Raw genomic sequence first — 15,372 nt, forward strand, 5'->3', positions numbered from 1 at the left:
CTACAGATGATATGCAGAACACAGAACAAAAAGTATGTGTCAGTTTATGATGCATTCTTCTTAAACTTTAAGTGATCCTAATAGGCCATCAAACTACTAGAAAACAGCTTGGCATGTGGAATAAACTCCTGATCAGGCTGCTATAGTTTGTGTTGCCATCCTTACACATAAGTCTGCCATGAGAGAAGCCGCTTGCTGGGCTGATGTTATTGTGAAATCATCTTGCAACATCTTGCAAAAATTGCTGCTCTGATTGTAAACAAAATACTAAAAAAAAATTGAGTGGTCTTGACTTTGCTTCCTGACTTCTGAGTGTTTAGGTCCAAGTGGCTTCTCTTGCTAAAGAGCATGAAACCTCAAGACATCTGAGATCCTGACACAAAAATTGCTCATTCTGGCATTGCTCTGTGTTACTTCCCAACAGAGAGAAGTGTTCCTTTTCCTCTCATTTTTGAGGGACAAGAGACAGTGAAGAGGAAGAATAGGTGAAATAACATTTGAAGAGGTGCAAATACAAAACTGACAGCCTTGGAGAAAACACACTTCATTCAAATGGCTATTTGCAGAGCAGATCCTCTGCAAGATAACTTATGGCAAGTGAAAAAGTCCTGTGCACAGAAAACAGTCTGTCATAGTAAAATAAAGAGCCCTGAAGCTGTGAAGTCTGGCATAGCTGTGAAAATAACTTTCACTTGGGAGGGGAGGCAGGGAACCCTGCAGCTCCTGATTCTTTTCAAAGGCAATGCCTGTACCACAGCAAGGAACACAGAGGCTACCATAACTCCTGCAAATCTCCACCAAAACCTCAATTTAAAATACTATCAAAGATTAAAGGCTGCACTCTCTTTCAACTGCATTAATTATCAAGGCAGCATGCAGAGATCTATCAATGGCTCTTATCTGTTAGCACAAGACTGAGTTTAAAGGTTAGGGTGGTGGCAGACAGATGATGGTGATGATGATGATGATGATGATGACAACATGTGATTTGCGGAGTTTTCTGGCATGGAGGAGAGGTGTTTTCTAATACTGGAAGCAATGTCAGGAAAAATCAGCCTGCCTTCCATGTAGCAGGAGTTGGGAGGGAGGAGAGGGCAGCTGAGCTGTAGGGAAAGCAGGAGTGCAGTGCTGAGTTCCCTTGCCCATTGCAGCCTGAAATTAAAAGGTAATATTGCCAGGAGATGAAGACAAGGCAACACACTCCCAGACAAAAAAAATACCCTCTTCCCTACCCCTAACAAGAAAACCCAATCCTGTTTCTGCTCTGCATAAGCACTAGCCACTGTGGCAGGCTTTATGCAGCTGTGACAGTGTTCTGCTTTAATTTGATTGATTTTATTGGGAGGAAGTTCTATCCCTTCCACCAGCCAGAAACCAGCCAAGCTCCGTTAGGGTCCTCTCTCCTTGTTTCTTTACTGCAGTTAAAAAGTGATTTATAAATTACTTTACAAAATAGGGTCACCACACATTTGAAGAGCACCTGAGAGTGCAGGTATGAAAGGAGAGCCCAGGGGTCTGGTGGATTGGCAATTATTCCAATAGGTGGGAAGCTAAGCAAGGGACTGGACAGGGTGCCTCTGCCTGGGAGACACAGTGGCCTCAGGGAAGAGGCCACCTTCCTGAAAGAAAGCAAGCAGAAAGCATTGTACTCGTTCTTGCAGGGCTTGAGTTTGAAAATGGAACACAGTGGTGGAGAAATCAGCACCAGTTTCTTCCCCCCCCACCCCCCCACAAGACAGTCTGGCCAGGGAGGGGGTCCCTCAAGAGGGCCTGGGCAGGCCATGCTGTGACCCTGGGCAGCAGAAACCACCACAACAATGCCAGGAAATTGTCAGTCAAGTTTAATGCATCATAAAGAAGTAAAACTACATTGGCATATTTAAGACAAACACTTCTTTTTTTTCTATGCACACTATCCACTGGACAGCCCCCTTTTCAAAATAACTACTTTTAACAGTTGAAGACAGTTTTTCAGAAATTCTTCACATATTCAATCTTCTACACTTTTCCTTTATTTTTTATTTGTCTGAGAAGGAAAAAAAAATTATGAAACCTGAAAACATCTACATTGCAAGCCACTCAGAATGCATAATTGCATACATTAACCAATGTATAACAACTGTGTTTTACTTAGTTCACTCTATTCATCAATAAAAGAATATAAAAATCTTGTTCAATCGAGTGTTGTGTATTAAAATAGATTTGTATAGTACTGCACAGTTTCTCCCGGAGTTGTGAAAATGGTTGAAGGGACCATGTGCTTTCTGGGCAACAGAAAAAGCCAGTCCCTCACGTGTTTACTTTTTAAAATTAAAACCAAAAGAGGCTATTCGGCACCACGTAACACGCTGATGTGAGAGACTAGCCTTGTGTCCCACTCTGGTGGCTTTCCATAAGTACCTGTTGTGCTAATGGATGGAGGAACTTGTAAGGACAGAGACAATGGCACAGGGGAGTGTGGGTTGAGAAAACCGGGGTGTCCATCACCACCTTCCCAGGCAGCTGCAGGAGGGGGCCAGGCAGCACCTTGCAGAATCAGGAAGACCAGCTAGTAAACAGGCAGGTGCACTGGAATTTTCTCAGGCTAACGCTTAACACTTCCCAAATATGCTAAAATCCAACAAAATGTTAAAAAGGAATCAAGTTTCCAAAAACAAAATCCTCCCAAACCTTTTTAATTTTCCATGCCCTGTCCCTCCCCCAGAAGTCTTGTGTTCGAGTCTCCAGTTTGAGAAACAACGCCTTGAGGCAGTTTTTTTTTTCCCTGTACCATTTCAGCAGATATTTCTACAAAAAACCCCAACCAACCAACCCACCAACCAACCAAAAAAACCACAAAGCAACCAAAAAAATCCCACAACAAACCACAACAACAACAAAAAAAAACCAAAACCAAAAACCCCAAACAAAACAAATCAACAAAAAAATCATCTTGCATATTTTTAAAAATGCAGTACAAAAAGGTTATTTTTTTTGGCATATTATCTGTACTGACAAGAAACAAAACCCAGAATATTTATTTGCTTTTTTTGTTTAAAAAAGAATCCAAAAAGAACAAAAATACAGAAAACCACAAAATAATCACTTTAAAAAATGATACCCAAACTGTCAAAGATATCCACTGTTATGGTTGATGCTAAACCTTGCACAAAAACTCCATGAGAAAAATACACTGATAGTAAAATAAGTAAAAAGGACCTGCAAAAGGAGTTTTACAGTAGTATTTTTTAAATATTTTGGAACGCATATACAGATGCATCAGCATGAAAATACTTCAATATTTTACTAGAAATGCTAACTTCATACAGTTTCTTTATTTAAATATCTGCAATTCTCAAGTCTAATAATATGAAAAAAAAAAAAAAAAAAAGATATTTTGTTTCCAAGGCTCTGTGAGTGTCCATAATGCTGTTCTGGTCACAAAGACCCCATATCCAGGTCACCTGAATCAATGGGGCCCAACTTGTTCCTCTGAAATCCATGTCAAGTGCTAAGTAGCTCAGTTTCTGGTTCTCTCACCGACTGCCCCCACACACGTAGCTTTCAGCTCAACTACTTCTCTAATACCTCACTACTCCTCTCCCCTTAGAACAGAAAGCCTGTCTGCCACCACAAAAGGCTATCCTGCTTCCTCTATCAGCCATGCTTTTCCAGTTCATCCTCAGTCATCAATACATTAAGGCCAACATAACAAAACAAAATGTCATAAGCACTGAAGGTCTTGGCAAATACAAAACTGCAGCACAACCCGCTCTGTGGGAGTGTGCTGCCACAGTGACCTGCAAACTGGGCTGCCTGGTCTGCAAGTCTCTAAGTGTATCAAAACTGAGACTGCTCCTTCTGTCCTTTGTTCCAGTTTCATCTCTCCTCTGCTCGTGTGCATAAAGTTTCTCGTCGCCCGTTCCTCAGAGCTCGCACAGCCGACTCTTGTCAGTTGTTGCCCTGTGATGGCTGCAAAGCTTTGTGCATGGCAGCAGAGGCAGCGGAGGGTTTGATCCAGGGGATGGATAGCAGGGAGGTCGTGGTGGTGGTGGTCATGGTAACCTGAATCATCTGCTCATTTTGTATCAGTCTAATGAGGGTTTTGAGACGTTCCAGTGATGACTGAGTCCCTTTCTGCTGGGCCATCAGGCTGGTTTTTAGCTCTAAGCATTTCTGTCAAATAAAGAGAAGAGGAGAGAGAAGGAAAGACTGAGAATACATTCAAAGTGGTGTCAAACATCTCTCCAAACATCCTTTGGTGCCTCGGGTGCGCATTCTGCTCAAATGAAGCGTGTTCTCCTTTGGGGAAAGCAAAACCACAGCTTAACAAATGGAGTAACCAGCAGTGCTGCACACATTGCAGCAGCTGTCTGAGGGGACAATATCCTTCCCAGGCAAAATGCTTTTGGAGGATGTTTCCGACTCCATCCTGTAGACAGCCTGGCAGGAACACCTTCTGCACTCCACAGAGATGCCTGGCACAGGAGTGCAATAGCTGTTACTGAAAATACAGAAGGCGCCACTCAGGTCTTTCGCCACTCAGGTCTTTCACTCTTACCAAAGGACCCTGATAAATGTTTGGTGGGTGAACCTCTCACCAGGATGCATTTCATATGTGCCACACATTTCAGGGAATAGGCACTGTGAAGACACATTAATCTCACTGAACATGATATCAATATTTTTCCAGCAGAAAACTTTGCTCCAAGACGCAACTGTTACACCAGAGCATTCTCAAGAAAGCTTTCATCCCTCAGGGTGGCCAAATTTCTCCCTGTGATCTCTTGAAATAAAAACCTCCATGCAAATGGGCACGAGAGCAGGAGCTAAACAAAGGCATCCCAAATCCTCCATTTCTCCAGGAAGAGGTAGTAAGAATCAGTAATTCTCCTTTCCCTCCCCAACCATGGACTGCTGCATCCAGCACCCCATTCTTCAGTGAGGGACAGACCCACACCCTGAGTCTGTCTGCAAGATGAAAGGGGGCAGCGGCCTCTAATACCTGAAACCTGTTTTCTTTCTCCCTGTGCACCCAGGATTCTGACCAAACTGATTACTTGTCTGCAGATTGCTTCTCTTTGGCTATGGTCCAGACTGCCCAGGGGTGGGGATTCTCCAGTGCTGGGGAATTGGGAGATGCTCACTTGAAAATCAACTTGTTCGGAAAGCAACTGTGTGGAGCTGCTCGGAGGTTGGTTTAGAGAGATGAAATTTCAGATGAAAGATAAATTATGTTCTGTTTTTACCATTGCAGCTGTGGGGTGTATGAGAGTGGTTTTTTTTCATATAAATCTCTGTTAAAATGTCAGAATGAAATTGCTCTGTGTGGGACACCTTCAATTTATTTTCTTCTTTCAAGTGGATACCTTTCCAATACATATAATCATTGCCTGATATTACCATTTAAATAAGACAGTGTTGCCTGCTGGAAGAACCTGATTCTGCTTAGGTAGAAATCTTACTGATTTTGACAGCCATGACACACACCTGATAGCTAATGGCTTTTGTTTTTCCAAATTCCTCAGCCCACTGCACTCTCCTACCTATTACATACACATGTGGTTCCATTAGTGCTATACACATGTACAGGGAATATACAGCGATGTCTTTTATTAAGTTATTGCTTTTCCTTCCACTCTGTTTTACATGATAAATATTGTAACATGCCTCCTCTGGATAACTGCAATGGTAAAACAAGCAGTGACCAGTTACTCCTGAAGCTGCCACTTGGATTTTTCCAGGGTAAGGTAGTGTCAAGTATTTATTGAGGCTGCCATGCAAACTAACAGCTACTTCTCAGGACGGAGGTAGCCCCAGATAGTTCCTTCAGCCACGAAGGGTAGGAATTAGGCTTTGAATTCAGCCCATTCAGCCAGAGACTGCTCCTCACAGCACAATATGTGTGGAAGACACCTCCAGACAACATTTAGCTTTAAAATGAGTTTGGAGAGACAAAATAGCTCATGTCCAGTCATGGAGAGATGCTACAACATTCAGTAAAGATGGTTATTTCTACTTAATATCAAGAGGTTTGAGCTAATGGACAAGCAGCTACCACCAGAGGACACGCTTGTGACTAAACTTTTCACCTAGAGGATGAAAGTGCCTTGAAGTCATTGGGTACCTCAGAGTTGTAGATGCAACTACAAGGAAGGGAGCCATGGCTATTTGTGGAGTTTTGTTTGTGTGTGTTTTGCCACAGAAATTCAAGTGATTTCTCCTCCTCTGCCTGCCAGAGTGGCTTAATTTCGTGCATAAAGAAAATGCACACGTACTTCCTCAGAGAGAAACACATTCACATTTGAAAATCTATTGCTTGGGAGTTTGAATCATTTTCTAGCCACAAAATACCTTTTTTTTTTGGCTTAAATTCTTTATAAACATCTCTTCAGGAGATTCTGTGTCCCCATCAGGTGTCCTACCTTAACTGCACTGTTGAGAAGTCGATCTTTTTCTTCTAACTGTCTATGCTCACTCTTCAGCTCACTGCTTCTCTTTAATAACTTTCGCTTCTCTTCTTCTTTGACTGTGGAACAATAAGATTAAGGATGCAGAGGTTAAGAAAAGGATGCACTGTGCACTTGAGGACAGAAAGCAGAAGCAGGTGCTTTGCATGGTGAGTTTAGGGTCTCGTTAGCCTTTTGTCAGCAAGTACAGCCAGAGAAATCTGGAGTTTCTGCTTGCAGGCATTTCTTCACTAAGAGGGTGGTCGGGCATTGGAAGGGGCTGCCTAGGGAGGTGGTGGAGTCCTCATCCCTACAGGTGTCCATGGAACAACTGGACATGGCACTCAGTGCCCTGGGCTGGTTGACAAGGTGGGATCAGTTATAGGTTGGACTCAATGAACTTGGAGGTCTTTTCCAACATAAATGGTTCTGGGATTCTATGCATGTGTCTATGTCAATGGTTAACACACAGGAGGACAACCCAAAAGGTACAGTGCACCTTTAAGGTGAATGAAAATTAATCCTTAGACTATATGTGATCCTGGAGGTCTCCAAGAAAGAGGTGAGTGGTATTGAGGAAGAGGCCAGCCCCATGGAATGGCAATAGTTAGTGACCCTGGCAGAAAAGCACAATTATAAGTGTGCCAGACCTCCATAAAGGTCCTTACAAATATGTTCCAATGCCTCAAACAGCCTATTGTAAGAGTGCAACAGGGAATTAAAAAAGAATAATGCTCAGTGCACAACTGTTACACAGCATATGACTCAAGTGGCTGCCATACCACAGAACACTGAAACAATTAGAAGCTGGTATTGCTGTGGGGTCAGGGACACTAGTCTGGCATTGTGTTCACACCCAATTACATGGCTCTGCTTAGCCGGACTCTGCCTCACAATAATTCTGCCTCAAAATCCTGTTTTCAGCACTGTTCCAGGGAAGGCACCACTTTGATGACAGCTTCCTCCAGGAGAGTGAAATTCCTGAGAGATCACTCTCAACTTCCTTACAGAGAGAAGACCAGAGGGGAAGGGGACAGAAAATGTCTGCCATCCCCAGTCATGTATGGCCCTATGATCTACACCATCAGACCTGGCAGCATTATAACACTACTTTGATATTTCAGCTAAGGACTCAAGTAGCATTGCTATCATGAGCAGAGAAATCCCTTGTCAGTGGCTGAGTTAATCCCTACCTGTTTTATGAGTAACATAGGAGTGAACAATAGCCAGAGTTCCAGTCCATGGCACATTGTCATCTTTCTTTAAAACCTATAAGCCCAGGAAACAATAAATGGTTAGGATTAAAAAAAAAAAACACCCATTAATGTTTGCTCCAGCCTTACAGTTTGGCAAGACCAGAACTTGGGTCCTTGTCTCAGAACATAGAAGTGATCTCAAGGCTAAGCACAAGGAACTCTAAGGCACAGAATCTACACTTTAGTGACACTTTAGTGTTTTAAAATTTTTTTTCTTTCTTGTGCAATCAGCATTATTCACAGCAACTAGATAGTTTAGCATATCTCACATAACTGTGATGAACAGTTGTGTGTAACAAATGTGATTTAAATAAAAGGAAAGGTGAACAGTGTCTTCTTCTGACACTGCCTCCCTCATCTCTAAGATTTACATTCTTTTGTCTGGCTACATGATGGTGGTGTTACTGTAAACAAAGGAGCTGAAAGAACTGAAGAGACATTTTAAGAAGACAATTCTTAGCAATTACAGGCAAGCTGCAGCACTCCCTGTATGTTCTAACTCTAGGAGGGTGAAAAATACCAGAAATAAATACTGCAAACTGCCCTAAAAGCCTCTCAGTACTTCTTTATCTAATGTAGTCCACTGAGCTACGACCATAGGTTAGATTTGTTTAGGAGTACACAAATCTGAGGTGTCTCCCATTTTCCCTTCTTGGTATACCATGCTCCATGTATCTTACCTTCTGTTGGCACTTTGGGCAGACCCAGAGCCCTTTGGGGGCAGTTTTGAGGGGTGGGTCCAAGCAGTTGAGGTGATATGCTCTGGGACATGTGCCACAGGGCTGCAAGTTAACTCCACGCTTGCAAGCAGTGCAGTGTTCATCGTGATGGATCTCGTTCTGCAAGAGAAGGGTGCCCTGGGTAAAGTCAATCCATTGAGAACTTCTCTCTATACAGCATTCAAAGCCTCTACTGCAGCAGACAGGCTCCTTCAAACACGAAATCTAATTGTCAGAAGGACCCTGACAGACACAGAAGACAGAAATAATAGATATATGATAGCAACAAATACAAACAACAAATGACCCAGAAGCAAGTTACATAAATTGAAACAGAAACATAAAACCCAACTAATCAAACACAGGAGAGAGTCCACTAATATAGCCAGATTGTGATATCGGAATTATTTCACTTTTTTCTTTGCCAGTGTGTTACTACAACACGTGTATCCCCATGCATGGCTCTGTCCTGGATCAGAGTAAATGTGGGGATCACTTCTCCCTCATGCCCAAAGCAGAAGGAAGCAAGCAAGAAAAGGGTTCTGGGGAAGAAGCACAGTTCCATGTTTCATTCCCATTGCCTCAAAGGGCAGCTGGGGAAACAGGAGCTGGAGGACAGCCTCGGGCTATATACCCTTTTTTGTGAACTCCTCTGGCCTCTTTCTCCCTGGCACTAATTGTTCTCTGCTCAGACGTGCTCTGACAATCTTTCTCCAACAAGACTGATTAATGCTTTGTCTGAAGCAATACACAATATGAACTAAGACTCATCAACAAAGTTACAATGTCATGCTATGTCAATTGCTATGCTAATCTGGTGGCAACATTAATTACTCCTTTTAATAAAGGAGACACTGATTCCAATACTTTCATGCCTTGTGAATCATTACCAAAAAAATAAAAATTCCTACTGCTTTTCTAGGAAGTAGAATAGTAATTTTATGTTTAATTCCAAAAGCATGTTTTAATTTTTTGGAATAGTAATTAAAAAGTTTCACGGCAGTTTTAGTCAGGCTTGTATCTTGAATTCTAAACCAGTCCTGTCAAAAAATCACTCTCCAAAATATTACTCTTTATAAACTACCTGCTCAAAGAATCTTAATTTTAACTGCAATGTAGAGAGATTTACGTACTAGAATGGTTACTCATTTTTCTTATCAAATTTTTGTTAAACTCATAAATCTGGACTAGAAATTTCTCAATCAGTGGAGTCAACAAAGGGACTAAACTCAAGCCTTGCATGTGAAAGCCCAAGAGTTCATCTCTTTAAAATTCTGTCTTAGGAACTCAAAGATTTAGTTAAGTGGGAGAATAGAATACTGCAATTAGGTATCTTGAGAGTGACTACAATAATCAGAAGCAAACACTGAATATACAGTGATGAGAAAGATACCTGCTAATACACAAACTTTGCCACACATACCTTCCAGAATGAATCCTCATTTGCTAGCATGTAAAAGAAGGGCAGAAAACAGATCAGTAGAAAATACATTGCTGCAGCAGTTGCTAGTTCTCGGCTGTGGGAGTAATTTTAATCAGGATGTGGCATAGGAGATCAGGACATTGCCAAAATTAATGCAGGCAGTAAAGAATGTAACAGCAAGCAGTGAAATTAGCATTTGAGATTTAAAAATGTACATTGCAGGAACACCATGTCCAAAGGTCTGATGCTAAAAGGTCATAGTATTTGAAACTTTCAGAAATTTCCATGCAGAGCTCCTCTCCACATGTCAGTAGTCAAAAAGTCCTCCTGAAGGACCACAGCATGTTGGGTGTTGAAAAGGCTGGCCCTGAACCAGCAATGCATTAATGTGGAGCATGAAATAGGTGCCTCCAACTCAACACAGATTAAATGTTAAACACAGATTTAAATGTTGAGCTGATTCCCAGACAAAATAGTCAACCCCTGTAGGAGTGAGCCTGATGGTATCACCAAGTCCTTCTCATTAAACTACTCCCACCCGGAACACCAGTGACCTTTAGATGAACTGAGTCTGTACTGATTGTATTCACAACCTGGTATGAACAAGAACCAATAGAGCTCACTGGCAAGCAGGCCAAGCCTTCCATAAAAAAAAAAAAAAAAATGGAATTCAACACACTTTGGTCCAAAAATAAAAAGCCAGAAAAAATTAAGAGCTTTATGGAAACTGCACAGTGTGTTGCAATTTCTGCTGCTGATTTCATAGAATCACAGAATATCCTAAGCTGGAAGGCACCATCAGGATCACTGACTCCAGATCCTGGCCCTGCACAGACACCCCAGCAATCCCACCCTGTGCCTGAGAACATTGTCCAAAGTCTCCTGGAGCTCTGGCAGCCTTGGGGCCGTGACCAGACCCTGGCGAACCTGTTCAGTGCCCCACCACCTGCTGGGGGAAGAACCTTTTCCTGATATCCAGCCTAATATGCCCCTGGCACAGATCCAGCTCTTTGCCTGGGCTCTTGCAAGGGGCTAGAGCACACTGTCCCAGTGAAAAACACCTAATGGACAGACCTTTCTTTGGATTAAAGTGGAGGCAACCAAACTGATATTTCTCTCCTGTCCTCCTTCAGCTCCCTCTCTGATAGCTGTCCCATTGTGATTCCTCATATCAGACCCACCTGGAAACCCCCTCCCTGCGTTCCACACTGGTTTTACACACCAATGTGTGCATACACGTGAAGATGTACACGTGAGCAGGCCTCACACACATGTAGGAAGAGGAACTCGAGAATATACAAACAGCTTCACCTAACTTGGACCACAGGCTGTATATCCCATGTCCTTTGCTAACAGCACACAGTGCTGCCACTCCTGCAGAGTGCAAGAACAGGGCAAACACTGAGTAAATGCAGAAGCATCCTTCCGGTGCTGGCAGTTTATGGGCTGCCCCAACACTGAGCTTGCGTCTTCATTTTTATATTTAACAGCCTTTGGTAGATTTTTTTTATTCCATAAATTTCTCTACTTTTCCCAAAAATTTCTAGCATACTTTGGCAATGAGGTCCATAAATAATCACAGACTTATAAAATGTGCAGATGTTACTTCATATCCAAAAACACACACACAAAGGTCCACCGCTGTATGACACAATGATTACTCAGGGGATATAAATGTTATTCAGATAAACAGAAGCTTGATAATTGATGAATCTTTTGTACAAATGATACATGTCAGGGGATGTGACCTCATTTCAGATAAGACATTTTCATTTAAATCAATCCTGATCAATTAAGATTTTGATCAAAATTTACAAGAATTGTCCTCTTCTGTATTTCCAGAAATGACAGTTGTTCCCTGGACATCATGGGGATTTTTTTCTAGTTTGTTTGTTTGTCTTTTCAGCTCACTTTTGCTACAAAGTTTTAAACTTCTTAAAACATGTCCACTTCCTTCTTCTAGTTGCTGAAAAATTAAACTGAAGACAGTATTTTAAAGGAGCACTTTATAAGAGAAGGGCAGCCATCTCTGCACTGAAGCTGGAGAACTGCATCACTGCAGAGCCAAACAACCTGGGACAGCACCTGCCTTCTGCTCAGCGCTTGCACAGCATCCAGCAAAACAGTGCTGGTGCCAAAAATATCCTTGCATAGGTGGGGAATTCTGCTATAAAGAAGTCCATCTCAACATTCTCAGAATATTCAGAACTCCAGCATGTATTCTGGATTCTGGAAAAACCAAAGATACAGGACTCAAAGAGGAATTGATGATCAAGCAGAGAGGTTGCTGATTTCCAGGAAGCTCTGAGACAGCTGCAACAGTAGACACCTGTCACTTGCCTACGTCCTTGCAAATAAAATGAGAAACGTGTAATGAAAGGAAGGTCAGAGATATCAAAACCTAACTTAAACCCACCAAGGGGCCGGAGGCACAACTTGCTAACAATGCCATTCTGTCCTCATTTCTCACATGTGTTTCCACGGGAAAAACAAGTGCTATGATAAGACAAACAAGATATTACAATTTTAATTCTCAGTATAAAACTAAGACAGGAATAATATATTCTTTCCAGTGGGGCTCACATGAGCCTGGCTTCCTGCTAAGAGGCATGTCATCATAGCTGCTTACTGTAATAACCTCTCCTGTCCTCTGAGACCAAATGCATTAGAGGTAAGTAAAGTAATGCATATGGTAAGTAGGCCAAGTGTCTGTATCTGGCATGTGAAATTTTGAAGGCAGAGAGAAGCACTGGTGCCTTTCAGTCGGTGCTCCTGTGGTGCAGGAAGTCAAGGCAGAGGCAGAAAGGTGAATCTCAAGCACTAAGCATGACACTTGACAGTGAGATCAAGTAAACACTGAAAAACTGTCAAAACTTCATGACTCAATTATAATTACCTCTGCAAATGCTCCTAATACTGAAATAATATTTAACTTAGAAAAAGGTCTCTCTTCCCTTACCTCTAATGCATCTCAGTAGAGAAAAAGAAAGGCAAAACAAGGGCAAGGACAGAATCAAATTTCTTTACTGACTTTGTCTTCTCTTCTGAAACACAAGTTTCTTCCTTCTTCCTTAAAATAGTACATGGGTCTTTTCTGAAGAATTAAACTATACTCAACATTCTCTGTGTTTCACCTCACATGTCCCAACTCTTTGTCTTCTCTGTGTTGCACATGTTTTCCTGAAATGTGCTTCTTCCCATGAGCTAATCATCAGCATCTCCAAATGGCTCCTCTGAGTTATTAATTCTCAAGGCATCTACTATTAAGTTCCTATAAGTACAAGACTGGAAGGCATCTTGAAAGTCATCAGGTCTAGATTTATGACTCTACCTCTTGGAATCAGAAAAACTGGCCTTCAGTGCTTGTTACTGTAGCAAAAGTTGTGGGGAATTTCTGGTGCTTGAGGATGGAGAGCAGTTTCTTAAAGCTGGTAGAAAGAGGCAAATGAAAAGCCTAAAATAGTAATTATTTTTTTAATATATATTTTTAAGTACTTGGGGTTGGCAACACTACTTTCTTCAATCGGTTCTCTCACTGTACGGTACTTTAAGTGTCTGTCTTAGGTTGCAAGGTGTGGCTGGGGTTGTGTAATCGATTGCCATCAGTTAGAGGTGGGGCAGTTATCTTCTGTTAATTGGGCCACCCGTTAAAACCAGGAGGGGCAGTTTTCTTTATCTCTTCCACAACCCATTCTCCCTCCGGGGAAATATCATCTGCTAATGAGCCATTGAGTCTCACTGCATGACTGATAAAAATTACATCATTCCATTGTGAGATGCTCCACCCATGGAGAGGAGCCAAGCATTCCTACCTGGATATCATCTGAGATATAGAACACCATAATTAGCCTTTTCCACTAGATTGCCAAAGGAGAAGCTTTCTCTTCTACTAGATTCTCAGAAGAAGACCAGGCCCATCTACACCACCACTGGATCTTCAGAGGAAGACTCCACCCTTCTACCGGGTCACTGCTCCAACAGAACCACAGCTGACACTGCAGGAGGACTGCAGCCACCATTGAATGGGACTGCTACCAACACCCTGACCCACAGGGTGTCAGGTTGTATTCTGACTCTGACAGTGTTGTTTTGTGTTACTGCATTTCTATTTTATTTTTTTTCCCTAATAAAGAACTGTTATTCCTGCTCCCATATCTTCGACTGAGAGCCCCTTAATTTCAGTATTATAATTCAAAGGGAGGGGGTTTACATTCTCCATTTCAAGGGAGGCTCCTGCCTTCCCTAGCAGACACCCGTCTTTTCAAACCAAAACAGTGCCAGAGATCAGATTTTCCACTGATTGCAGAGGTTTTGGATCCATCTCTACAAAATTGTGACCTTTAGCCTTATCCTTCCATTGTTTTTGCAGGAAAACAATCTATTTTCACTCCATATTAAAAAACGCAGGGCCATTACACAAAGTAATGCCCTGTGGTATCCTAACAGTAACTCATGTGAAATCCTACTAATAAATTTTTAACACACCATTAGAAGAGTAGTATATTCATTTAAAAATATGCTTACCTCTCGTTGAAAGGAACAAGGGGTTATTCAAATAATTCGATGCAAGGCGTTTCCGCTACAAGGGAAAAGAAACCAACCCCCGTGTCATTGCAGTGCTCTGGTTGTCTCTTACATTTCAGATTATCAATCTCCATGGGTTTACCTCATACCTAACCAGCTCTCCAAAAGCTCCTTGGAGACCACTGACACAGTCAGACAGTTGCATGATTTACCTTTCTAACAAGTTTTTCACAGAGCAGTTTATTGTGCATTAGATTTTATTAAGGAGAAATACAAATTGTAGATGTTATTAATGGGTTTGCAGGATACGTTGCATGGGCTGGTAAGAGCAGGACTACAGCAAAACTAACTTCAAGCCCAACAACGTCCATAAGGGAAAATTGTTGCTGTGAGATGACATTTTTATTTGTATATATAGAAATGGTGATGGATTTCTCACCTGCAGGAAAAACACTACTACCTTTATGACACCTGCCTACAGTTCAGAGGAACATACTGCATTTGCAAGAAACAAATAAGGGCCTTAGCAAAATATTTCCCTTTGAGAAGTGAATGTGCAGGACCTTGAGGAGCTGGCAGTGATTTCAATCTGCTGAGATCACCAAAGTTACAAGCAGAAAGCACCCCAAACCTGTCTGAGATGTTTAACTCATCTAACATAGCCCATGGCCAGCCTTGTCTGACTGCACAAGCTATGGTCAATAGCAAGCCAGGCTTCATTAATAGTCTAGATGACCCCGAATTGTTCTCTGAGACACCCAATACTTGTACAGCAGGACTAGAAACAGCACCATTTTGCTCCATTAGATATTGTCAGATTCAGCTTGGAAGAAAATTAGAGGGGTTTTGCTAGTAATTATTTATTTAGTGGTGAAAAAACTATTCTCTTACAGACAGGTGCCTGCCAATCTGTTAATGAACTTTGAATAGATGTTTCTTTCTTCAAAAAATAACCAGCACAAAATGTAACCCTTTCCTATGAAAAAAAGGCTACTGAGGGTATGAAAATAAAATGGTATCTC

The 15,372-nt window shown here is 41.9% G+C and overlaps 1 protein-coding gene across 3 annotated transcripts in view; it reads right to left on the bottom strand.

Annotated features, from left to right (window-relative positions):
- Nucleotides 1-1,824: 1,824 nt before the first annotated feature.
- The window catches only part of PHF21B (PHD finger protein 21B), a 161,635-nt gene continuing 148,087 nt past the window's right edge, over nucleotides 1,825-15,372 (bottom strand). For all 3 annotated transcript variants that reach the window (XM_053942964.1, XM_053942962.1, XM_053942961.1), the window contains 6 exons: nucleotides 14,351-14,405; nucleotides 9,827-9,849; nucleotides 8,365-8,523; nucleotides 7,622-7,697; nucleotides 6,405-6,508; nucleotides 1,825-4,155 (listed from right to left, as the gene is read on the bottom strand). In XM_053942964.1, the coding sequence (XP_053798939.1) occupies nucleotides 3,931-4,155; nucleotides 6,405-6,508; nucleotides 7,622-7,697; nucleotides 8,365-8,523; nucleotides 9,827-9,849; nucleotides 14,351-14,405 (642 nt within the window). In that variant the 3' untranslated portion in view covers nucleotides 1,825-3,930. The remainder of the gene's footprint in view (nucleotides 4,156-6,404; nucleotides 6,509-7,621; nucleotides 7,698-8,364; nucleotides 8,524-9,826; nucleotides 9,850-14,350; nucleotides 14,406-15,372) is intronic.

Source organism: Vidua chalybeata, chromosome 5, assembly GCF_026979565.1.
Source record: "Vidua chalybeata isolate OUT-0048 chromosome 5, bVidCha1 merged haplotype, whole genome shotgun sequence".
In the NCBI taxonomy this organism is placed as follows: Eukaryota; Metazoa; Chordata; class Aves; order Passeriformes; family Viduidae; genus Vidua; species Vidua chalybeata.